The sequence below is a fragment of the Oryx dammah genome, unplaced genomic scaffold (genome assembly GCF_014754425.2).
Source record: "Oryx dammah isolate SB20612 unplaced genomic scaffold, SCBI_Odam_1.1 HiC_scaffold_18, whole genome shotgun sequence".
Classification (NCBI taxonomy): Eukaryota; Metazoa; Chordata; class Mammalia; order Artiodactyla; family Bovidae; genus Oryx; species Oryx dammah.
The window spans coordinates 13,811,402-13,837,570 of record NW_024070202.1 but is presented as its reverse complement, the minus strand read 5'-3'; the positions used below and the strand labels follow the sequence as shown (position 1 = coordinate 13,837,570).

General features: G+C 41.7%; 1 protein-coding gene across 3 annotated transcripts in view; it reads right to left on the bottom strand.

Annotated features, from left to right (window-relative positions):
• DYNC1I1 (dynein cytoplasmic 1 intermediate chain 1) overlaps positions 1-26,169 on the bottom strand; it is a 402,011-nt gene that overhangs the window by 72,351 nt on the left and 303,491 nt on the right. For all 3 annotated transcript variants that reach the window (XM_040260479.1, XM_040260481.1, XM_040260482.1), the window contains 4 exons: positions 13,522-13,668; positions 9,039-9,152; positions 6,458-6,591; positions 1,865-2,009 (listed from right to left, as the gene is read on the bottom strand). In XM_040260479.1, the coding sequence (XP_040116413.1) occupies positions 1,865-2,009; positions 6,458-6,591; positions 9,039-9,152; positions 13,522-13,668 (540 nt within the window). The remainder of the gene's footprint in view (positions 1-1,864; positions 2,010-6,457; positions 6,592-9,038; positions 9,153-13,521; positions 13,669-26,169) is intronic.

Sequence of the window (26,169 nt, the reverse complement as noted above, 5' to 3'; positions counted from 1 at the left end):
TCTCTGTGTAAGTCTTTTTCTTATTTATTGCTAGTATATCTTTGGCATTAGAATCCTAGAAGTGGGAACTGCTCTATCAATGAGCAAATATGTATTCATTATTTTTAGATATTGCCAAATTCCCCTCCCTAATGTTGTACCATTTGTATGTCCAATAACATTGTAGGAGAATGGTTGTTTTCTTTTAGTCTCACCACAGAGAATGCTATCTTCTGGATTTATATCAATTTCGTAGTTGAAAAAAGGTTTCTCAACTTGGTTTTAGTGTGAATTTCTAAGTGTGATTATTTTTCACTCAGTTAAGAGGCAACTCTGTCCTCTTGATACCGTCTCTTTTCATTAACATCCTGGAAGCCCCATTTGCAAACAATTCTATTTTTTCCCATTTCTTGGGTTGTTAATTTTTAATCTCCTTTTCTACTTCCACAACTCCTATTTATTTCCTAAATATTTTCTTTCTCTGCGTTGTGTTTCAGCATTTCTTTTACGATCCACTCCTTGGACTTAATAAGTTATTCTTGTTGCAATTAAGTCCATACCTGCAGTCCCAAACTCTCCCTCTTCTTCTGTCTCAATTCTCAAACTGCGCAATGAAGGCTGTGAACTGTGCCTCCCAGGCACCATAAACCCAACCTGTATGTTGCCCCTTACCATCACACCCTTCTTTGGGCATTGCTCAGCACAATGAATGGCACCCCAGATCTCCAGCTGCCCCAGTCTTAAACCTGGGCTCTTTTCTGCTGACTCTCCCTCACTCACGTTCCTTGAATCAAATCAACTGCCAAATTCTGTGACTTTTCCCTCATAAATGATTCTTGAATCCATCCTTTTTTCTCCGTTTCAAATTCCCGATCTAAGCCACTGTTACTTCTTCCCTGGACTCCTGCACCTTTCTTGTAGGTGGCCTTTCCTAGTTCTTCTTGCTCCCAAACATGATCAGAATTACCTTTAAAAGTACAAGTCAGAGGACTACCCTGGTGGCACAGTGGATAAGAATCTGCCTGCCTATAAGGATGATACTGGTTTGATCCCTCATCCAGGAAGATCCTACGTACCCTGGAGCATGTGAGCCCATGAGCCACACTACTGCGCCTGCGCCACAACTACTGAGCCTGCGCTCTAGAGCCCATGCGCCGTAATTACTGCGCCTGCGCTCTAGGGCGCTTGCACCACAGCTACTGAAGCCCACGTGCCTAGAAACTATGCTCTGCAACAGGAGAAGACACCGAAGTGAGAAGCCCGCGTACCGCAATGAACAGTAGCCCCCGCTCACAGCAATTAGAGAAAGCCCATGCAGAGCAATAAAGACCAGAGCAGTCATAAATAAATAAATATTTTTTTAAAAAGTACAAATAAGTGCCATTTACTCGTTTGAAAACCACCAAAACTCAAAAAGACCCTAAAACCCTAACTTCCAAAACCAAGAAACCCGTCTCAACTCTTGTATTTCCATAGATACAGATGTATATAACCACTGCAAAGCTCTGGATACTCAAAACTGAAGTGATAACGGGGTACACGTCTGGGGAGAAGGCTAGGATCAAAGTCAATGAAGGGGATGCCACGGGCAGGCTTAGTGTTGGTGAAGAAGGACTTGTTTTTATCATTATTTGCACTGTCTGAATTTTCACAATGCGAGTATTCTCCAGTAACATATATTCCTTATATATGTTAAAGTAAATTAAATGGACTGAGAAAGCGAGCCTTAACTAGCTCACAGGCAGGTTGGGTTCACCAGAAAGTTGTATGAGTTCCCAATGTCAGGTATCCTAGAAGAGACTTCAGGCTGCCCACAGTTCCTAGCAGGGGACAACACTGTCCTCTTGCCTAGGTGCAACCTGGGAAAGGATCAAGGTGTGCTCACCTTTGTAGTCCACAGTTTGACGGTCCAGTCAAATGACGATGTGACAAACAGGTGTGAGAAGTCGATTGGGCCCACTGCCATGTGGCAGTTAATTCCTGTCACTGGCCCTTGGTGGCCTTCAAAGACTTCCCCGATGCCGGCTTTGCTGCATGAAGACCACACAAGACAACAGTTTCAGTGACCTTCACAAATCAGTGACCGCTTTTAAGGAAAAAGACAAAACAAACCACGTTTGTCTCTACATGATTACTTCTTCGTAACTTAGCACAGCCATAAACCACCAGACATGAAACTCACTGTCACAGTTACGTTGAGAGAAATAAATGCTATCCAGCTCTCAGTGATTTAAAACAACATGGAGCAATAACATCTTTTTAATCTTCAGAACTGAACATCAACTTAATCCTTTTTAGGAGTATTTCAAAGCCCATCACTGCTGATGAAGCTATTGATACTTTGAAGGAAAACACACACAGTCAACCATCCACATCCACTGATGCCTGTGATATGGAGGGGCAGCTATGCCATGCCATTTTTAGATGGGACTTGAACATCCTTAGATTTTGGTACCTGCAAGGGCTCCTGGAACCAATTCCCCATGGATTCAGATACCAGGGGACAACTATATACTCAGATCCCAGAGCTTTCATAGTTATAATAAGATGATTCTATTCTTTTGATGACATTTGGCACAACTTCCATTTTAACTCCTTTTAGAGAAGACTTAAGACCTGGGTTAGATCCCTGGGTCGGGAAGATCCCCTGGAGAAGGAAATGGCAACTCACTCCAGTACTCTTGCTTGGAAGATTCCATGGACGGAGGAGCCTGGTAGGCTACAGCCCATGGGGCTGCAAAGAGTTGGACACGACTGAGCAACTTCACTTTCACTTTGGCTATAAAACTTCACATATCCTTGAGTACATGTATTTATCCTTTCAATAAAATGTTTTTTCCTTAAAGTTTATTATTATTTTTGATGTGGGCCATTTTTAAAGTGTTTATTGAATTGGTTACAACATTGCTTCTGTTTTTTTCTGTTTTGGTTTTTTGGTCACCAGGCATTTGAGAACTTAGCTCCCCCACCAGGGATCAAACCCACACCCCTTGCATTGGAAGACAAAGCCTTAACCACTGGACCTCCAGGAAGTCCCTCAAGAAAATTTCTTAAATTAGGTTGACACTCCTGAAAATGTAAAACTTTGTGGAAACCCTTGTTGTCACAAAAATCATAGGCAAAATAACTTAAATGTAATACAGAGGAAATTATGTTTTCACTGAAAGGAGGAGAGTAATTTACAAATCCACTAAATGTAAACTCCATAAGGGCTGGTGCCTTGCTTTTCTTGTTGCATAGTGTAGTAAGTGTTCAATAAACACTTGTTGAACAAAACAGCAAAGGAAGAGACAAACTCCTGCCTTTCTCCCCAAGAGAAGCACATTTGAGAAATGGTGATATACAGTTTGAAATTTATCCACAGACATATGTCATTTCTTTAACTAAGCTGGGATTGTTTCCATCACCCATTATTATACAACAGTCTGCATGCAATAACACCCAGTTAGAAAATATATCAAAATGCTGTATTTTAGTTATACAAAATAAGTATATACAAGTATACACAAGGTTATAAATATGACAATACAGAGGGGTTGTGGCTTCTAAATATTACATCACAAAGAGTGAAAATGAATTAAGTTATCAAAGTATGTGAGCTTCTGGGCCACCAGTAAATGTCAGTGTGTTGAGCAAAATTTGAAATCACTAGCCAAGTGCTGTAGTGTAACAAGCACTCAAAAATTATGCCTGATAAAACTGCCAACAGCAGTTCTATATGTGATCATTTACATTTGTTCTAGAGAACTCGAGGAACTGATCTTTGAAGTGGCCCCAGGTGAGATTCCACTTGCCCTTAAGAGCATCCTGAAAGGGTTTATAGGGTGCAAAATGAGGACCTTATTTGATTTATGGAAGTGGATTTGCACCTTTTCCATGTTAGGTGAAAAATAGAAATTTCACACCTCTCCTCTGTAGCCCTGTATGACCCATTTAAGATTACTATGAAGCCAAACGCCTGTGACTTTATAACTTTACTAAGATCTGTGTTTTATATTTCAGACGGATGGACCAATGTAAAAAGCAAAATCAAGCTTGTTGTAAAATGACTTGTGGTTTGTACCTTGCGTGCATGCTAAGTCGCTTCAGTCGTGTCTGATTCTTTGAGACCCCGTGGACTGTAGCCTGCCAGGCTCCCCTGTCCATGGGATTCTCCAGGCAAGAATACTGGAGTGGGTTGCCATGCCCTTCTCCAGGGGATCTTCCCAACCCAGGGATCGGACCCACATCTCTTACATCATTGGCAGGCAGATTCTTTACCACTGGTGCACCTGGGAAGCCCCTTAGGTCCCCTTCTTTTGAACAGTGCATCTTCTGATTGTGCTTGAAAAGGAAAAGAGCCACAGAGCAAAAACAATCATCATGAAAACAGTTACTCACATTAGAGAATTTTCCAAAAAAAAAAAAAAATCTGAAAAGTTATCACTGAACATGTTCTGGAGCCCTCACAGATAACTAAGGCCCTGGGTTAAGGGAACTGAACCTGTGTCCTGCCGATTCTAATAAATATGTAGATAAACCTGTGAACCTTTGGTCCCACTGTGCATTCTGTGCTTCTCTCCTTCCATTTACGACATTCCACCTGCGTTTACCTTTCCCATCAGTTTCTTGGAGATAGGAACAGGCTTAAATGATGTTTGCATGCCTGGCAAGGTCTAGCAATGCCCTTTGCTAAGAGTAGTTGTGCAGTGAACATTTCCAAGAATGAACAACTTTATCAGATCTTTCTATGCTTTTGGAAAACTTTGATACATAGTTATAGCCAGTACTAAAGAAGGAGGAGGGGGCTTCCTTGGTGGCTCAGACTAGGCAAAGAGTCTACCTGCATTGTAGGATGCCTGGGTTCTATCTCTGGGTCAGGAAGATGCCCTGGAGGAGGACATGGCTATCCATTCCAGTATTCTTATCTGGAAAATTCCAAGGACAGAGGAGTATGGCAGGCTACAGTCCATGGGGGCACACAGAGTCAGACATGACTGAGAGAACAACTCTATGAAGTAAGACTGCTGGGCACGGAATTATAAGGAACATCTTCCTAGTCTCTTCTACTCGTGTGAGCAGGGAAAATACTGCTGGTTTCTGTGGGCAGCAAAGTAGGAACTTCATAGCTTGTATTGGGTGAATGGGAGAGTCATACACCTGGGCCATGGATGTCTGGTTCTTCCACGAATCACAAACACACTAGAGAAAGGACTTGGAACAATTCCTGGTTCCTCCTGCAACCTAAAAAGCCTGTGAGGAGCGCAAGAGATGCAAAACCAATTGAATTAGAACTTCTAAAGTGAAAGGGAAAAAACGCACCACGGTGAACACAGTGAAACTTTCAAAATATGAGTCCATTCGTTAAATATTGTGTGTAATTTTATAATCTAGTCTAAATTACTGGATTCCACTTGTTTCCTGAGATTTTCCTAGTAGTATTTGCCAGTCTCTCAATCAAGACAGAGTTTGTATCACCTATCTTCATTCTGAATCTTCATTCTATCTTGTGTATCTCATACTATTTTGGCCTCTGATTGGGAGGAAGGGCCCTAAGGCACCTCTCTATATTATGCAGTTATTTTCATTCTTTTTTCCTTATATAGATTTTTAACTCCTCACTTACTATGTTCCCAGCACCAAGCAGGAAATCAATAATGAGATGGAAATAGTTCAGAAAAAAAAAGCAGATGGCTGAATAGTTAAAAATGTGATGAATGCTAATGCCGAAGTGATATAAAAATAAGTAAAAAAACAAACCAATCTGACAGCTTGTACTCCTATCCCATTGATTCTACTTTAACTTTCTCCAAGTACTCATCTTCTCAAACCGCATATTTACTTATTATTTTACTGTCAGTCACCCTCAACCAGAATATAAACTCCAGGTCTGTTTTATTCCTTACTGCATTCCTTATAAAGTGATGGTGCCTGACATAAGGTAGGTTCTCAGGAAATATCCCTTAGATGAACGAATGAATACAGGGAATGAAAATTCTATGGAAACATAAAGGAGGAAATGATTTCCCTCCTCCAAGGAAGTCAGGAGAGGCTTGTGGAAAGACCGTTGTGCTGGCTTTTGAAGGATAAGGGCAGGGGAGGTTGATCAGGCCGAGAAGAGAGAAATACCAGATGCAGCAGGAGAAACTGGATGTACAAACTCACAGATATGTAGTGGGATCAGCAATGTGGAGATGGGTGCGTGGCTGGAGCCTGAAGGCTGAAGCTGGGGAGGGGCATGCGGTAAGGGCAGTCAAGAATCGTCTCTGATATGCTAAAAAGTTTGGGCTTTTTTCCTCCAGGCAATGTGAACCATCAAAGGCTTACAAATGGCTAATGACCAGAGCAGACGGATGCTATAAAACAGTGAAGACATGAAGCTGTGATTTGCATTTCTTCAGAAATGCTTTTCTCATAATGCAAGGTGTTACAATCCAGCAAGCGATAACAGACTTTCGGAAATGAAGAACACGTCATGGGTAAAAAAACAGAAACTCACCTTCCATGACGACAGGCCGTGTAGACTGTACCCTCCTCGCTGCCAACCACGAAGTTATTGACATCTCCCGTTGGGAAAGCCATTCCAGTAACGGCCACAGGCTTGGACTTATTGTATACCAGCTCCATGCTCTCCTACCAAAACACGGCGTGGTTACATTTCCTCTGTCAACTCCTTGCCATGCCAAAGATAGCACGGAAAAATCATTTGACTAAATCGTCTGTTTGCTTTTCACACAGCGTTACAAAAGACCCCGGCTGTGCCAGAAACCACGCTTTACTGCCCCTGACATTCAAGCTTCTGTGTATCTCTGGTTTCAGCGGCTGGATTTCATCAGCATGTGCTGTTGCTTCTGAAGTCAGGCAGAGATGACAGGTGAGAATTTTGAAACTAATGGTGCAGAAACTAAAGATAATACTGTAATGGTTACACTTGTCAGCCCCAGGCTTTAATAAAACACACAATACCCTTGTATTTACAAACATTTTCAAAATCAATTGTTCGTGAGAATACACATGTATTAATATCAGATGTATGGAGCACATTTGTCAAAGCAGGAGTGTGTGTCCTCCGTGGGCTAAATCCAGAGAGTTGTCACTCAGGTCATAAGAACCAGATTTCAATAGGGACTCGAATTCATGAAGGGCAGACATTGGGTGTGTAGGCGGTTAAGTCTGCAAAAAACAATGTTTAAGTTGGTTTTTAAAATAGTAATGAGGGTCTTTATTTTATCTAAAATGATTTTCAGAATTGAGAATTCCAGTGTATTTTAAAAGACATTCTGCTGAACTGAGTTTAAGGACAGTGCAGAGTAGTTAGATGTAACTAACATTCTTGAATACTTCTGGTTATTTACACCCAAAAGCCTGCTTGGTACACCTAAAGTAATTAAAAAAAAATTTTCTGAGGGACCATGTCATTATATTTGGAAGTTTAGTCTCTTCTATGCAAACAAATAAACTGAGGCATCGCGGCCATGGAGTCTATAAATCGGAAGCACATGCTGGCAGTCTGGAACACTCAGACCACCTGGTCATGTGACAAGCTCACCCTCTGCGAGACCCAGATGCTGGGAGTGCCTCTGTGACAGCAGAAACACAAACCATGCCATTGCCAAAATTAGCAGAGGGAGGGCACGGCCTCGTAGGCACCCACTTGGGACAGAGAGGGAGCAGGGCAAATGTCTTCTGCTCCCTTGTCTGCCTGCCATCCACAGCCATACCACCGAAATGCTTCCACCTCTGGCCAGAGACAGGCGTCTGTGGGCACCCTAAAACTAATGAAAATGACCCTGCAGCTCCCCCTGCGAGGGGCTGTAACCTAAACACACACACACACACACACCCCCACCCACCCCTAATCATCAAAATGGACAATTAAAAATTCCTAATTAGAGGGTTTACTCGTATCTGCTTGTAATCTCCAGGGTTTTTAAAAGAAAACAACATATTGCTGAGAAATTTAAGACAAAGCTGTAAAATACCCACACACAACTCCCTAAACTTGTATAAATGTTAAAGATCAGCAAAAGCAGAGGAGCTTAAATGAGCTCTTCCCCCCACACTAAAATGATAAAAAGAACTTTTGTTTTACTATTCTCTACATCTCTTTTTTGTGGTGACTTTGGGGAGGTTCTTCTTGGTTTCCACATTTCCTTACATCTCCTGAAATTTCCCGTATCTTTTAAACTTCTGATGGAGACATTCTAGCATTGTTAGTTCAGGAAAGGGGAAAGGAATGTTAAAATTGAGAATTATCTCCTAGTTATCTTATACAATTTTCTTGATGTTTCCTCACATTGTCAATGGCTACAACAGGAAACCCTGCTCTGTTTTTAGCTGGTGGACAGTGAAGTACTTTATTCCCCCACAAAGGAAAGTGGAAAGACGTGGCTATTTGGGTGTTTGCGTGTGTATATGTGTCTTCAGTGTGCGTGTACACACGTATATTCTGAAAGTTGTGCTGAGTTGTCTCCCCCATGGTCTCTTCCACTTCTGCTCCTTCATTTCGCTCCCATTACTGTCATCAAGAGCAGTTTGGAGACCTTGGAACTTTTTCATTTTCAACTTCTCGCTTGTTGAGCAAGAAATGGCAGGAGCCACCCTGACAAACATTCCAGAGGAGAAAACAGATGGCTGGACAAAGTCTTCAAACACACGCGGTGGTTGTCTAGGCTACAGATGTGAGCAAGGGCTTGGATTTCTGTTTCGCTGGGATACCTTTTTCTCCAAGGCAAGCACCCATCAGGTATCGCTCTGCATTTGTTTAACAATGCTGTAGGGTAAGCAGGATTCCTACTGCAGCCAACTTCCATAATTACTATGCTTTAAAATGGATTATTTCATTTTCACTTGAAACTGACCTCAGGATTAACGTATTACAGTAATTACATGATGTGCGGTAAAGGAAATGGGTTTTGGCTTCCAGAGAAGGCTGCCGAAAAAGGCCCCACTCTTTCAAGTGCACCCACTGATTTGAGCTCCTATAGGATGTGAGGGTTTGGCTTTTAGGAACTCCATTCCATTAGGGAGGTATCTCTTTTAACCAGGATGCCCTTATGTGTAGGGGAAAACAAACCCACCTGTGGAGTGGAGAGCATGTCCAGGCTCCAGGAACACATTTTGCCATCGGTAGAGACGGTGATGAGGTTATGAGCATTTTGGGTCCCAACAACATTTACACAGTACACGGGATGCTGCGGAAACATAAACATGGAGGATCAGATACCAATCCAAGAGGAAATGCTTACATCTGAGTGTCTAACACACTACTCTGAAACAGGGATTAAAGAGTGACATAATCCTACAATAATGGAAGCCTCGGGTCACTGGCCACTTTTGACTGGAACCTGATTTATTTTTCAAAGCTCTGGCAGCACCACGGAGTAGTGGAAATACTTAGAAAGCTTCACCTTGCTCAGTCAGAGGCAGTGCAATGGAGCTGAAGCAAGCAGGAGCCAGTGAGGACTGATGGGACAAAAGGAACACAGGTGAATGTGTGAGACCTACACGCGGCTCCAGCATGGAGTCTGGCTTTTAAGCTCACCATGAGTGATGGAAACGGACAGTCCTCAGAAGGGTAGAATGATTGACTTTTGGAAGGAGTGTTACTAAATCTCAAGTTTAGCGCATCACAGCCACAGCGCCAAACATTTGTTGACATTCTTTATAAAAAGTGGTTAATATTCATCAGCCTCTTTTGATTTGAAGGAGAGATACTGGTGGTGGAAATTATTGGTACAAGGAACCTAGTGAGATAAAATTAGGTTATCTTTTGTACAACATCTAGGATAGGGTAATGATAGTTGGTTTTTTTTTTTTTTTTTCAAATTATTGCTAGGGTAGGATGGAGGCTTACACTTGGCCAGGGCCTTGAGAAAGGTCACTTAAACATCCCAGAAACCATAAGCAACATGCTCTAACCTTTTGTCATAACTCAAGAAGGTTATTCTACTTGGTAGGCTCAAATCATTTGCAGCTGCACATTAAATACTAAATGGAAGGTTAGCATAAGCAGAACCTAGCAGTAATTTGGGTTAGATTTCAGGCAGCTTAGCCTTCAGTGGCCAAACCACAACTTAGCTGATGCTTCTCTGTGCAAACAGCTGACAGTCTTTCTCTTGATGAGTTAGTGTCCATAAGTCCTAGCCCAAAAAACGATGAAACAATCTCTAATATTGGAAAGTTGATATCATATGAAGGATGGTTCCCCAACTATTATTATCATATAAACTCCTGGTCAGAAGGAACTGTAATAATCATCAAGTGCAGCTATTCATCTGCCTCTCCCAAGACGTGATCCAAACTCTGCTGAAACACCTTTCTTAGCCAATTTCAGCACTAGTTCTTGGGCGATCCTGCCTTCTACCAATGGGAATAAAGAAATCTCAAGGACGTATCTTTAGTGAAGCGTCTTCTGACATTATATTCATCAAGTCCAACATAATACTAAGGGATTGTTCTTGTATAACTCCCCTTTTTCCCCCACCATCCCCCTACCCCAGTCTTGTCTTTCTCAGACTAATCATCACCAGTTCCTTCAACTGGTCTGAGTATCTGGTCTTCAATACCCTCCCCATCCTGGTCACTCTCTTCTGTTTTGCTATATTTTGTGTGAGTTCTCCTGCCAGTGAAGTTCTGAGAACGAAACACAACTGTCTACCTACACTCTGACTCACAGGATATAGAAAATGGGAGCACTGAGCTGTCACTCCTCATGTGATAAAAGTATGCCTGTACAAATGTCTACTAAGATTTACACTTGCTTTTTCAGAAATTGCATCACCTCGTTTACCCATGCTGGATAGAGAGTCAACCAAATCCCTGTGTGTTTTTCACACTGTCTTCCTACATAAACCTTCAAAGGAATCAGCCGCAGTGGGTCTGGATAGTGGAAAGCACAGCAGAGATGTGAAGTGGAATATTCTCCTGATCAGGTCTCTGACTATCGAGAGGACTGACTGGTTGTGGACAATGCTTTCTCCCAAGTCTCTGGTGTATGAAACTCAAGGGTGAGTCTTGTGGCATTCTGAGCTCTACGTGCAAACAAATGAAAGAATGGATGAGACAGATTCTAGCTTGAAAATGGCAGACGGTAATACTGAGAATGAGAAAGCAAGCTCCAAACATTGTTACAAGCCCCCAGTCCGCCTAGTGTTTTTCAGGAAGAGTCCCGCAGGGGTTTCTTTTAACCATGGAGCATCAACACAAATCACCAGAACCCTAATGGGTCAGGACCCCTAAGGGTGGGTGTAGTAGGAAAAGAAAGCTTCCAGAAGGAGGTATAGAGCAAATGCCCTGAGAAGGAATGTGTGTGGGAGCCCCTCCCTGGCTTTAATCACTACTACTGGCCTGTGCTTTCAAGAGTAATAAAGCTCAGCTTAAAAGAAAAGAGAGAGATGCAAAAAAAAAAAAAAAAACAGAAAACTAGAACAGAAGCAGGCACATGGGCATTCCTACTTATACACAGACAGACAGACAGACACACACGTGCATCACTCTACCCAATGGAAAGAAAAGAGCAACAGTGCAGCTCATTTTTCCAGTATAGGGGCCAGATTGTTTTTATTTATTTTAGGAATAAACTTGCTGTGTGGCAGAAGGCTTTTGCTTTAATTAGGATTTCCTGTTGTCCCAAATGCATATGTGTGGTGGGTGTGAAAGGAAATTAGTTAGTAATCTGTGGTGGGCCTCTTTTTCCTTAACCACTTTTGATCCTGGTACCAATCTGCCAGGCATTAGTGGAGGTTGAAAGACAGTCACAAAATGAACCGAGCCCTTTGAGCCGTGGATTCAGCAGAACACAGCAAAAGAGAAAAGAGTTGTTCTTTTCTAACAGAAGTAACTGTGTGATAACAGAGATAATGTCACTGTTTGATAATAGCATTTTTGTTGTGATGATCACATCATAAGTTGCTTGAAAAAGACAGATGAACACTTTGGAAGAGCCCTGCATTTGGATTCTCCCCAAAAGCTTCGTGCTGAATGTTCTAATAGTTGGATTTATGACTTCTTGAAATTTCAGAAGGTATGCTCACAAACACACCAGATAGGCACACTGAGCCAAGAAGTGGCTTCATGCTTCTTGAGCAAACACCTGCATCAAGCCTGTCTCCTCCTGCGTCACAATTTTCTGTTATTAGTTTGAACAAGTGGGGTAGGCAAGAGCAATTTTCTAAGATTCCCAAGAACTAGTTTCACCTGCCTGTGTCTTAGGTCCGAGTCAATCAGAATTAAGGCTGACTCGGTATTTGTCATTTCCCATCGTCGATCTTGCAAGAGAGGGAGAATTTTCCTCTTCGTGGTCTCAGCTAAAGCAACTGGCAGTCCTTTTTCAAAGCTAGATGGTTTTAAGGCCAGCAGATGAAACAAATGAGGCAACCACATTAAGGAAATTGAAACAATAGTAGAGCTGTATCCTTGGGCATAATTTGGGCTTTTCGGAGAAAGGACATCAGTTCCCCTGAATGTCAGGGTAGAAGAGATTGATGGAGACATGCCTATCTTCTCATTGCTCCTGACAATTGCTAAACACACCTGTCATTCTCTTAAAGGAAATGGCAGAGTAGTTGTCTTGCGAACACTACACTGAACCTCTTCTGCTAAATTATGGGTAATGGTTTTGAGATGTTGACTTTTAACCCTATGGATTATATTGTCACTGTAGACGTTACTGTTGAGACTTACACTGTGCATTCCAGAATTTAAAGCCATAGCACTCCCTGAAGCACAAATGGAAACAGCCTGTTGGCCAAAGTCCCATATGCCATCTCTAAAGAGAAAATGCTTACTCTTCATGGTCTGTTTGAAAATATGGAGAGAGTAGGATGGAAACATATACACTACCATATGAAACATATAGTGAGAATCTGCTATATGACTCAGGAAGCTCGAACCAGGGCTCTGTGACAACCTAGAGGGGTGGGATGGGCTGGGAGGAGGGAAGGAGGTTCAAGAGGGAGGGGACAGATATACCTGTGGCCGATACATGCTGATGTACTGCAGAAACCAACACCACACTGTGAAGCAATTATCCTTCTATTAAAAATAAATAACTTAAAAAAAAAAGAAAATATGGGTTTCCACCTTATAATATACATGTGAAGAGTTTCTTTGGAAAAACAGTTCCACAGAGGCCTCTTCCTTTCTCTGTCCTTTTTCAGTTTTAAGCTATCCTCCCTGGTTGCTTTGGGGACCCCCGAAGAGATCCTTTCTGTGTGTTAAAAAAGTGAAAGTTAGTTGCTCAGTCGTGTCCAACTCTTGGCGACCCCATGGACTGTAGCCCACCAGGCTCCTCCGTCCATGAGATTCTCCAGGCAGGAATACTGGAGTGGGGTGCCATCTCCTTCTCCACTGTGTGTTCAAACTTGTAGATTACTAAACGATGCCTCTAAACCTAGGGCTTCCTCCATCTACTGTCCACTAGGCTTTCCTTTAGTCAGAATGTGATCACTATAAATCAGATACTTCCAGGTTGGAGTCACTAACAACAAAAGTACCTCTGTCAGTTACGCCCTCTTTCAGGGCTGGGATGGCTGATTGGGATGTGATGAGAACTGGACGTACCGTGTGTGCAGCCGCAGACAAGGGCGTCCGCTGGACAGGCGTCCTCCGATGACTGCGATTATCCCACAGGACGATCTGGCCCGAGTAAGTCCCCCCAACCACCAAGTTGGGGTGGAAACGAGCAAAGCAGACAGACATCACGGAGGACTGTGGAGGGAAAGTGGAGAAAGATACGCTGTGAAATGGTCTCAGGAGGCTTATTTTATTCTGAAGAGGAAACCGCTAGTCACATTAACTCGGCACCTCCTGGAAATCACAAAGCAACTGTTCAGCACAGAGTGAGTAGAACATCACGTAACAGACACAGACTTTCCCGGGAGAGGTTGACCAATGTTTACTCCTTGAAGCTTGAAATCTGAAGTTCTGGCCATGTCATCAAATAGGCGCCACCCATCTCATGTACATCACCGCTCTGTGGTCTGTAAAGCTTGGTTTGTGGAAATTTCCCATTTATTAATACAACAGCATCAGAATGAATATTAATTCTCCACTGAAGTCTTCACAAAGCAGTTCTTTACTTTGGGGGCATGTCCTCATCACTGTACAGCGCTGGCAAGCCTTTGAGGACTTTGAGACGGGGTTCTTTTTTTTTTTTTTTGGCTTAATGTAGACTTCTAGGAAGTGAACTGACCTCAGACTGATCCAACTGGTTCCTCCCCAAATTCCCTCAACTCCCATGGGTATTCTCCTGACCTTCATCCTGCCCACTTCAGACAATTCTTAATGTTATTCTTTGCCTATTTTAACAAACAGCCAAAAATGGATTTTCATCTAACTCTGCCATGGCCTGTCAGAGCATCACAAATGTGGTTTCTAAAGTGCCACAAAAGACTACTGGGCACTACATTTTATAGGAAATTACTTAGCTGAGACAGAGCCATGAGACATTTGAAAATCAGACAACTTGGCTGTGCCACATTTGCAGAGAAGTCCATAAGGATTCCTGTTTTGCTTTACACGGTTGCATTTACACACACAAGGGCTTGTTTTTAATAAACACATTTCATCCTTTCAACTAAACTCAATGGATGTTCATCTGTAAGGGAGGCACTGAACCAGCATGATGGGAATACAAAGGGAGTCACTGCCCTTGACAAACCTGTGCCCTAGGAAAGGGAATTAAAAAGCCCGTGTGTGAGGAGCCTACTGCTGCCGGGGCCTCCATGTTAGTCCATGCCTTTGTATGGAGTTAAAAAAAAGGTGATTCTCTGTACTATGTGGTCATGTGGGTAGGTACGTGCCTTGGCAACTGGAGAGGAAGGTGGATTTTCGTCCTCACTGTCCCTTGGGTTTGAGATGCTTATGCAGGTCACGACTTGCATACGCAAGCTACAGTCCTGAAGGCAACAGGGGCGTAAACAGATCATACGTACATGTGTGTGGGTTTGATGGGAGTGGTGAGGAAGGCTTGCTTTAGCTAGGAGTGGGGGCAAAAAGAGGCGAGTGGGAAGGGTGGGAGAGTTAGAAAGACCTCATGAAAGGGAATGTATCACTTTTGATGTAAATATGGAATGTTCAGCAAGTAGAGAGGAAAAGCAACAGCAACCCGTGAGAGATGGGGTAATGGAGAAGACCGGAGGCAGCGAGGCCAGGGAACAGCCAGTCTGGTTTGGCTGAGCAGGAGCCTGTGTGGAAGATGTGGGGAGTGGGGAATGTGGCCGAGGGGTCAGGCAAGAGAGAAGCTTGAATGGCAGGTACTGTTTGGATTGTTTTCTGTGGGCAACAGTGAGAAGTCACAGCTTTCTGCACACACAAAAAAAGAGAGAGAGAGAGACAGAGAGGACCAATGGTTGTGCCAGATAAGCCAGTAAAGTGAAGAAATGGCTGAAAAAGAAATGACGACCTCTTTCTGACTGAGAAGCTCACTGTCCATTAAAAAAATATATCAGATCTACTATCAGCCGAAGGCTTAGAAAGAGTCTCAGAGTCTCTGAAGTAGAAGAATGTAGACTATTTTTCAATGTCACGTTTTCCCGGTTTGAATGATTTTCGGTTCCAATTTCTTGAACGCAGGTCGATGGAGAACATGCCGGTGCCCCAATCTGGTTTTCATAAAGTTCAAGAATAACTCTCAATAATGGTACTGAATTAAAGAAAAAGAAAATAATGCTGGTCAGCTTCTTGTTTTACACATCCCACCAAAATGATTCTTAGTTTTCAATTGATGAAATTCTTATGTTGCCTGAGCTATGTTGGAGACATTTTGTTTAAAACTTCAGAAAGACTTAAAATTATCCAGGTGGTATCAACAATTGAATTTACTAAAGCTCCCATCAATACAGATAAAGGAATGTCATTAAATTTGAAAAATCCAGAATTAAACCACTTGATTGCTTCCATGTTTCACTTAAATCCCAGCAAATACTGCTCCAAACCTTGCAGTTTGTTAAGAGACTAAACTAGAGAAAAATAAACAGTACAGATATTTTTACAAAACAGAAACACATAGGTGGTGATCAACCAGAATGCAACCCCACAGGATGAGAACTCTAAGCCCTACCTCTCCATTCATTATTGTGTCCACTCTTCATTCATTAACACACAGTGCTCACTAAGTCCTAACTCCATCACATTTCAAAAAGCCTGTAAATGTCACAAAAGCCACCCATCTCCAATTCAGAATACCCTTGACATTTGATAAAAAGGCAAATTATTATGAAACAGAAACAGACTCACAGACACAGAAAACAAACGTATGGTTACCAAAGGGGGAAGGGGTGGAGAGAGACATAAATAAGGAGTTTGGCATTAGCAGATACAAACTACTATATGTAAAATAAACAACAAAGTCCTACTCTATAGCCCAGGGAACTATATTCAATATCCTGTCATAAATCATAATGGAAAAGAATATGAAAGGCATAAATATACATGTGGGCTTCCCAGGTGGCTCAGTGGTAAAGAATCTGCCTGCCAGTGCAGGGAACAGAAGAGATGCAGGTTCAATCCCTGGGTGGGGAAGATCCCCTGGGGTAGGAAATGGCAACCCACCCCAGTTTTCTTGCCTGGGGAATCCCATGGACAGAAGAGCCTGGTGGGCTACAGTCCATGGGGTCACAAAGAGTCGGACACGACTGATCACGCACACATATATTCATGTATAACTGAATCACTTGCTGTACACCAAAAACTAACACAACACTGTAAGCCAATTATACTTCGGTTTTTAAAATAAGTCAAATCAAAAAAAAATAAAATAAAATAAAATAAGTCAAATCAACGTAAAAAAAATAACAATACTTTGGAGCATCAGAGTTCTGCCATTAGAGTCTACTTTGTTTTGCTGTAAACCAACAAGATGGGCTCAATAAAGGACAGAAATGGTATGGACCTAACAGAAGCAGAAGATATTAAGAAGAGGTGGCAAGAATACACAGAAAAACTGTACAAAAAAGATCTTCACAACCCAGAAAATCACAATGGTGTGATCACTCACCTAGAGCCAGACATCCTGCAATGTGAAGTCAAGTGGGCCTTAGAAAGCATCACTACGAACAAAGCTGGTGGAGGTGATGGATTTCCAGTTGAGCTATTTCAAATCCTGAAAGATGATGCTGTGAAAGTGCTGCACTCAATATGCCAGCAAATTTGGAAAAGTCAGTGGTGGCCACAGGACTGGAAAAGATCAGTTTTCATTCCCATCCCAAAGAAAGGCAATGCCAAAGAATGCTCAAACTACTGCACAATTGCACTCATCTCACACACTAGTAAAGTAATCCTCAAAATTCTCCAAGCCAGCCTTCAGCAATATGTAAACCATGAACTTCCACATGTTAAAGCTGGTTTTAGAAAAGGCAGAGGAACCAGAGATCAAATTGCCAACATCCGTTGGATCATGGAAAAAGCAAGAGAGTTCCAGAAAAACATCTATTTCTGCTTTATTGACTATGCCAAATCCTTTGACTGTGTGGATCACAATAAACTGTGGAAAATTCTGAGAGAGATGGGAATACCAGACCACTTGACCTGCCTCTTGAGAAATCTGTATGCAGGTCAGGAAGCAACAGTTAGAACTGGACATGGAACAACAGACTGGTTCCAAATAGGAAAAGGAGTACATCAAGGCTGTATATTGTCACCCTGCTTATTTAACTTAGATGCAGAGTATATCATGAGAAACGCTGGGCTGGATGAAGCACAAGCTGGAATCAAGACTGCCGGGAGAAACATTGATAACCTCAGATGTGCAGATTGACACCGCCCTTATGGCAGAAAGTGAAGAAGAACTAAAGAGCTTCTTGATGAAAGTGAAAGAGGAGAGCAAAAAAGTTGGCTTAAAGCTCAACATTCAGAAAACTAAGATCATGATATCCGGTCCCATCACTTCATGGGAAATAGATGGGGAAACAGTGGAAACAGTGGCTGACTTTATTTTTTGGGGCTTCAAAATCAGATGGTGACTTCAGCCATGAAATTAAAAGATGCTTACTCCTTGGGAGGAAAGTTATGACCAACCTAGACAGCAAATTGAAAAGCAGAGACATTACTTTGCCAACAAAGGTCTGTCTACTCAAGGCTATGGTTTATCCAGTGGTCATGTATGGATGTGAGAGTTGGACTATAAAGAAAGCTGAGCACTGAAGAATTGATTCTTTTGAATTATGGTTTTGGAGAAGACTCTTGAGAGTCTCTTGGACTGGAAGGAGATCCAACCAGTCCATCCTAAAGGAGATCAGTCCTGGCTGTTCATTGGAAGGACTGATGTTGAAGCTGAAACTCCAATACTTTGGCCACCTGATACGAAGAGCTGACTCATTTGAAAAGACCCTGATGCTGGGAAAGATTGAGGGCAGGAGGAGAAGGGGACAACAGAGGATGAGATGGTTGCATGGTATCACCGACTCAATGGACACGAGTTTGGGTAGTCTCTGGGAGTTGGTGATGGACAGGGAGGCCTGGCGTGCTGCAGTCCATGGGGTCGCAAAGTGTCTGACACAACTGAGCAACTGAACTGAGCTGAACTGAATCTTTACAATACCTCCATGAGGAAAAATGAGTAGACATACTTTTCATTTTTTATTTGGAAGATTTGAAATGATGGAGTAGTTATGTGATTCATCAATTTCACTTAATTTTTGAGCTTAGTATGTTAACTATGGAAAATATTCTATGCATTATAGACTATGTTGTTGTTGCTTAGTTGCTCAGTTGTGTCCAACTCTTTCACCGCCCCATGGACTGTAGTCCACCAGGCTCCTCTCTGTCCACTGGATTTCCCAGGCAGGAATACTGGAGTGGACTGTCATTTCCTTCTCCAAGCATCTTCCTAAATTTATTGACTGTCAGCATAAAAAGCAAAGGATGACCCAGGGATCAAACCCACATCTCCTAAAGGCGGGTTCTTTACCACTGAGCCACCAGAGAGGCCCATTACAGATTATGTATAAATGCTAAAAGGAGACCTCCAGGGTGTGCCACGTTTGACATTCATATGGAAACTCTAAGGCAATATGATCACAATTATCTGGATGTGAAGTTTAGAATTCAGTCATTTCTTGTGATGTTTCAAAGTAGCCTGATGTTTGACATAATGGTAGCAAACATTTGGTTGACTGACTGAATTTTTTATTTTTCATCCTAATGTTTAGGTTCCTTTAGTAACAAGGGAAAAGAGTCCCCCAGTTACAGCCCTCATAGAGACAGCTCCTCTTCTAATCTGCAAAGTCTGCATTAAACCCCAAACAATGTCTTAGAAAAATGCCTGCAACCTTGTGCTGTTCTTACAGCTAGCAGTTGTTGCCAACTGTCATGCAATTTATTGACTGTCAGCATAAAGAGCAAAGGATGATATCTTCCTGTCAGTTACATCTACTGGGTAAAGAGTTAAAAAGCATTCCAGAAAAAGTGATTGACGCTACTAAAACACGTGGCTTTTTGTTGTTCTCATTTTTAACAGTACATTTCCTGAAGACATAGTCTATGAAAAACATCAATAACATTAATGCTATTTTAAAAATTTCATCACTTTCCTAGGCATTTAAAATTTGTATCCATTCACTTATTCAGTGTCATAATAAAGCACTATATGATTATTACAATTTTGACAAACACATTGGAAACAAGAAGCTTCCCTAACCTTGGTATTCTTGGCTCTATAAGAATACATATCTATATAGATATTTTTGCAGTTTCTAACTTTTTACTTATTTCATTTTATTCTTTAAAATATTAGAGCCTTGGAATTATTTTAAGAAATAACATACAGCCTTTAAACATTCAAATCAAGGAGTTTACATAAGTGGAAAAATAATGATAAAGATGATGCCAATTTGGGGACAATTGCTAACCATCTAATAAAAGTTTTCCCAACACTACAGTTGAATTCTTATTTTTACAAGGCTAGTAATTTCACTGATGTGGCCAATTTAATGGTCAAATCGGGGTCCCAGAAATGTAAGCTCCTAGGTGGTAAAGTTAGTGGTAGTGGTAAAGCTAGTGGTAAAGAATCTGCTTGCCAGTGCAAGAGACATTAAGAGTCGCAGGTTCGACCCAAGTCAGGAAGACCCCCTGACGGACGGCATGGCAACCCACTCCAGTACTCTTGCCTGGAGAATCCCCATGGGCAGAGGAGCCTGGCAGGCTACAGTCCATGGGGTCACAAAGAGTCAGACACGACCGAAGCAACCTAGCACGCACATGCTCACATGTTAAAAGCTTCATGTAAAACTGGTAAGCCTGACTGACTGTATTCCAATACAAGTAACATAGAGACATCATTACACGAGGAACCACTATTTCCAACAGGTTGAGCATCTCATTTTGACTATTTACATGCCATAGTTCCCCCAAACAAAGACAAACCAGATTTTAGGACTATGAGGGTCAGGCTATCTCTATGGACAATTTCTGGTATCCTCCACAGATGTGGTCATCCAGAGGCTCCTGAGGAGCCTGTTTATTTTCTAATCTTGCACAGGCCGCCTGGTGCAAAGGCAGCCCTCTTCGTATCGCCACATGGCCACTTGCACGTGAGCTGACCCACTACAGCAGGGTTCCACACCCTCGTCTTCTGTTCAGAGACAAAGCATCCTATTTTACCCCATTCACCAAGGGAACTGCCCAGAGAGGAGTGGAGTAGGGGCTCCATTTACCACACCTCCCTCCTCACACTGCACACCAAGTGCATTCAATTCCAGTTGGCCCCAACCCCTAAGTGGCTGTGGGGGCTGTTTTCTATTTCACAGAGTTAATCCAGGCCAGCTTAAGGATGGCACTTTCTCTTAACCACAGACCGAGATGCCCAGGGCAAACAGCCTTTGGTCACCACTGGTTGGGTGGGGGGCCCCGTGGCTTCACATGTGATCTGGTTGCCTGGGTCCTTTCGTGTGTAGCACTCGGCCCACTCCCGTGCCTGGGCAGGAGGGGGCCGGGGCCCTGTCTTGAAAAGCATCTCTTATTTCAAGTACCATCTCTTCTGGGGAGAAGCTGGTCCCGGAGAGGGAATGGCCATATTGTTGCCATATGCTGTTTAATGGCGACTGACATTTCACTCGTCTAAAAGCAAATGCTTAGCTGTCAGAGGCTTGTGAGGCAGACAGATCAGATGTTTCTGGCTACTCCTGAGCTAGTCTCTGTTTCTGAAAGTACCTAAGAAACCCTCAAAGATATTTCTCTTGTTAATGGAAACAAATGTAATCGGAGATCACTGCTGTCGAAAACACCTCTTCCAGGCAATCATGCAGCACCGGGCATCTGACAACAGAGAAGGTGTGATGGTGGAAAAATCAAGACATGAGTCATGAGTTGGGCATGTAACTTTGAGACGAAGGGAAAGGGTCTTTCTTTCTTCAGAGCTCTCTTTTCCTACGCCTAAGTCGCTGTCCTACAGCATACACGTCATTCTTCTCAACTCTAAAAGGAACCACCTACTGAAAGTCATCACCCCATTAGTAATGGGGTATCCGGGAGCAAGTGTTGAATTAGCTTGCTTGCTACTTCCTGACTCAGTTTGTATTTTTTTTTTTTTAAGAAAGAAAAGCAGCTGATTCTAAAATCTGATTTCTGGGAGATTAGAAACCATTCATTCCAATCAATCCTAAAGGAGATCAGTCCTGAATATTCATTGGAAGGACTGGTGCTTAAGCTCCAATACTTTGGCCACCTGATGTGAAGAGCTGATTCATTGGAAAAGACCCTGATGCTGGAAAAGATTGAGGGCAGGAGGAGAAGGGGGCGACAGAGGATGAGATGGTTGGATGGCATCACCGACTCAATGGACATGAGTTTGGGTAAACTCTGGGAGACAGTGAAGGATAAGGAAGCCTGACGTGCTGCAGTCCGTGGGGTGAGTGACTGCACAACAACAATATTCCAATGACTTTTCTTTGAATCCCTTGGAATTTTTGTGCCTCTCAGTACTGTGTGTCCCTAGACCTAGGCTGTGTGCTGAGTACACAAAAGTGAGTGTGCAAACCACAGTGAGATGCCACTTCACACCCACTAGGATAGCTATAATTTTTAAATGTTTACATGTCAATTATACCTCAATAAATCTAGGGGAAAAAACAAACAAACAAAGGAAAATGGTAATTCCTGGTGAGGCTATGGAGAAACTGCAACACCCAAGACAATGCTGGTGGGAATGTAAAATGAGGGAAACAGTTTGGCAGTTCCTGAAACCAATAAACGTAGAGTTAACATCTGACCCAGCCATTCCACGCCTAGGTTTATACCCAAGATAACTGAAAACACATAAGTACTCAGATTGTATACAAATGCTCATCACAGCATTATCGATAATAGCCAAAAAGGGGAAACAACCCAAATGCCCACCAATTGAGGAATATATAAACAACATGTGGTGAATCTATAAACACAATATTATTCAATAAACATGAAGAAGTACTGATACGTGGTATAACATGGACGAACCTTAAAAAGACGCTAAGTGAAGGAACTCACCAAAGGTCACATGTTGTATGATTCTTCCATATGAAATGTCCAGAATAGGCAAATCCATAGAGGCAGAAGGTAGCTTAGTATGTGCTTTGAAATGGGGATGAGGGGAGAATGGGAATGACTACTAATGGGTCTGGGTGTATTTTGCGGGGGAGGGGGGGAGTGATAAAAATATTCTGGAGTTAGACAGTAGTGATCCTTACACAACTCTGAATATACAACATTGAATTTTATACTGTACAATCGTGAATTTTATGTTGCATGAATTACATCTCACTTTTAAATTTTTTAAATTTTTAATTAAAAAACTTAATTAGAAATTTTTAAAAATATCACTTATGTGTAGAATCTAAACTATGGCACAAGTGAAACTGTCTACAAAACAGAAACAAATTCACAGAGAACAGACTTGTGGTTGAAAAGGGAGAGAGAGGAGGAGGGATGGGCTGGGAGTCTGGGGTTGGTAGATGTAAACTGTGACATTTAGAATGGATAAACAACAAGGTCTCACTGTATAGCACAGGGAACTATATTCAATATCTTGGTACAAACCACAACAGAAAAGAATACTTTAAAAATAATGTATATACTTGTAAAACTGAGTCACTTTGCTGTACAGCTGAGGTTGGAAGAACACTGTAAATTGACTATAATTTAAAAAGAAAATAAAAATTAAAAATAAAATTGAATCCATAATTAAAACCCTTCCAATAACAACCCTTCCAACAACAACCCTTCCAACCATGTGCTGACATGGTTCCAATCCTGTGAGCTTTAACAACCGTATTTCTTATTTTCAGGACAACTGTCTGGACTATTTTGACCACTCTTTCCTCAAATAATCATTCTCTTTTCTTCCTCATGAAGAGCTTCTTCAGTTTCTGCTCCCCATGAGGTCCTGGAGGTGGAAAAGGAGGGCTGTCTCCAGAGCTGACTTCCTGCTCTGCTATCTATTAGTCATGTATATCCTCTAAACCTTTTTTTTTTTTTTTGCACAGTGGAAAATTATTTAGTTTTAAAAACTGTGGGGAAAGATACATAATGTAAACTTATTAACCATTTGTAAGTATATCATTCAGGGACATTAAATACATTCACACTGTCACGTAGCCATCACCATCATCCATCGCCAGAATATTTTCATCTTTCTAAACTCAAACTCCTGTCTATTAAACATGAGGTCCCCATTCCCACCCTTCTCTCAGTCCTTTGCAATCAGGATCTACTTTCTCTGAATCTATTCTAGGAATCTCATATAAATGGAATCATACAGGTATTTGTCTTTTTGTGATTAGTTTATTTCAACTTAGCATATGCCCTAAAGGTGTTATTACAACCACGTAACATTACAAGTATTAGTGCATCCACACTGTGGCATATATCAAAATTTCTTTCTTTTTTAAGTCTGAATAATGTTTCATTATATGCAACTAGCACACTTTGTTTTTCCATTCATCTGTCAATAGATCCTTGGGTAGCTTCTACTTTTTTGGCTATTGTGGAAAATGGTACTATAAATATGGGTGTACAAATATCTTTTCAAGACACTGCTTTCAATTCCTTCGGGTATATACACATAAGTGGAATTGCTGGATCATGTGTGTGTTCAGTCACTAAGTCATGTCCAACTCTTTGTGACCCCATGGTCTGCAGCACACCAGGCTTCCCTGTCCTTCAGCATCTTCCAGGGTTTGCTCACAGTCATGTCCATTGAGTCGGTGATGCTATCTACCATCTTATCTCCTAGCACCCTCTTCTTATACCTTCACTCCTTCCCAGCATCAGGGTCTCTTCCAATGGGTTGCTGGATTTAATTTTCTAAGTCATATGTACCTACAGCCATTTGTTGACACTAATGCAGATGATTACGGAAAACAGGTGATCTTTGGGGAGGGGAGAGAGCCACACTTTACACACACTTCACACACACACACACCCCTATATATCTATATAATATTTGCTTTACAAGGAAAATTTTTCAGGGTTTACAAAAGGATATGCGATTGGTAGTAAGAGACATAGAATATTTATGAAGAAATGGCCTTTTCTTTTCTCTTTACATCTGAACTCCTTTATACTTCCAACATACGGTCTTAAGATGGCACATACCTACAGTTGAGGAAGGGGTCTTGAGGCCTCCTAAACTGCATACTCAGTTTTTTGGACATTGTAATAAAAAAGTATTTAGACGAAAAAAAAGTTTTAATTTTGTGAGGAACTGTCATCCTGTTTTCTATAGTAGCTGTACCATTTTACATTCTTAACTGTAATGTACAAAGCTTCCAATTTCTCCATCCTTACTGATACTTATTTTCTGCTTTTCTGTTTGTTTTATTTTTATAGTAACCATCCTAATTGAAGTTAAGTTCCATCCTAAGCCACATTTTCAGTTCATGGTAGGAGCATGATAGTTCTTGCCCTGCCTAGAAACAGGGCATTTTCTTTGGCTCTCTTCCCAGAGAGAATTGAAAAAGATTTAAATTTCATTTTAATTCTCTTAATTGAAAAAGATTTCAATTAAGTAATACAGTTTAAAGACGATAAACAATATGCCCCCATAGAGAGTTAGAAATGACTACTTTGTGATTTGAACCAACATTTCCAGAGAAAACCAGTGGTCCAGCCGAGTTTTCATTCTGGCTCGACAACTCTTTCCTAAACAGTTCTGATAATAACGCTTGGTCCTGCCTTGACAATATAGGTTGAGAAACTATCTCCTAGAAGTTTTTACTGCACTTTGGTTACATGCTTTAACTCTGGGGTCCTTATTCTGACAACCCTCCCCTCCTTCCTGGGACACTGTCTGTGGTGTAACATATCTTCATGCTTGGTTATAGCTCCTGTTGTTGATGGCAATTCCAAGTTCTGCCGTTTATTGACATTGGGTAATGAGGAAGAGGAGGAAGAGGAAACAGTCAACTGTTAGCACCAGAGATAACTCCACAGTAAAAGCCACAACTGGATTCATGCCACATTATTATTCACGCACACTATGTTCCAACTGAGACACATATGATACAATCTCCTGCTGATTTAGGAGAATTCAGGCTCTAAACCATACTCAGCAGTCCCTTCAGTGCAAGAATTTCTGAACACAATAAAATTCTAGGGCAACGGGATGATTTTCACGCTGCTTCCAGCAAGTTTGCGGCAATAGGATTTTTTTTTTTTAATGTTACTGTATTTCACACTTTGAATTGAGCTAGGACTTATTTATCTGTGATGTGACTTCATATCTGATTATTGTTATTCATCATTTGCAGGTGCATGGACCCCTCAAGCTATTTTCAAAGTCGGTGTTACTCCAAACTTGCCTGTACCTTAGCATCATCTGAGGACCTTTTTAAAATTCCCCAGTGCTCAAGTCACATATGATACCAAGTCATTCAGAATTTCTGGGGGTAAGACGCAGGCATCAAGATTTTTTAAAATTCCACAGGAAATCCCTACGTGCAGTCAAGTGAACAGTACTGTTTTAAATCAACGGTTCTTGAACTTATCTGAATAAGTATTTAGAGAGTTAATTAAAAGCACAGGTTTCAGGGTCCCAGGCTGGATCTACTGGATCAGAAACTGAAGAGGCTGGGAGGTCTGTTCTTTCCATCACTGAGAAATTTGAAAACCCTGAAAGCAATGAATTAGTCGAGTAGGGCCAAAAGTCACTGTGGGATGAATCTCCTGTTGCTCCGATGTAGGCCATGCCTGGAATGTTTCCAGGCATGGCGTCATGCGCCTATTTGCATAATCTGG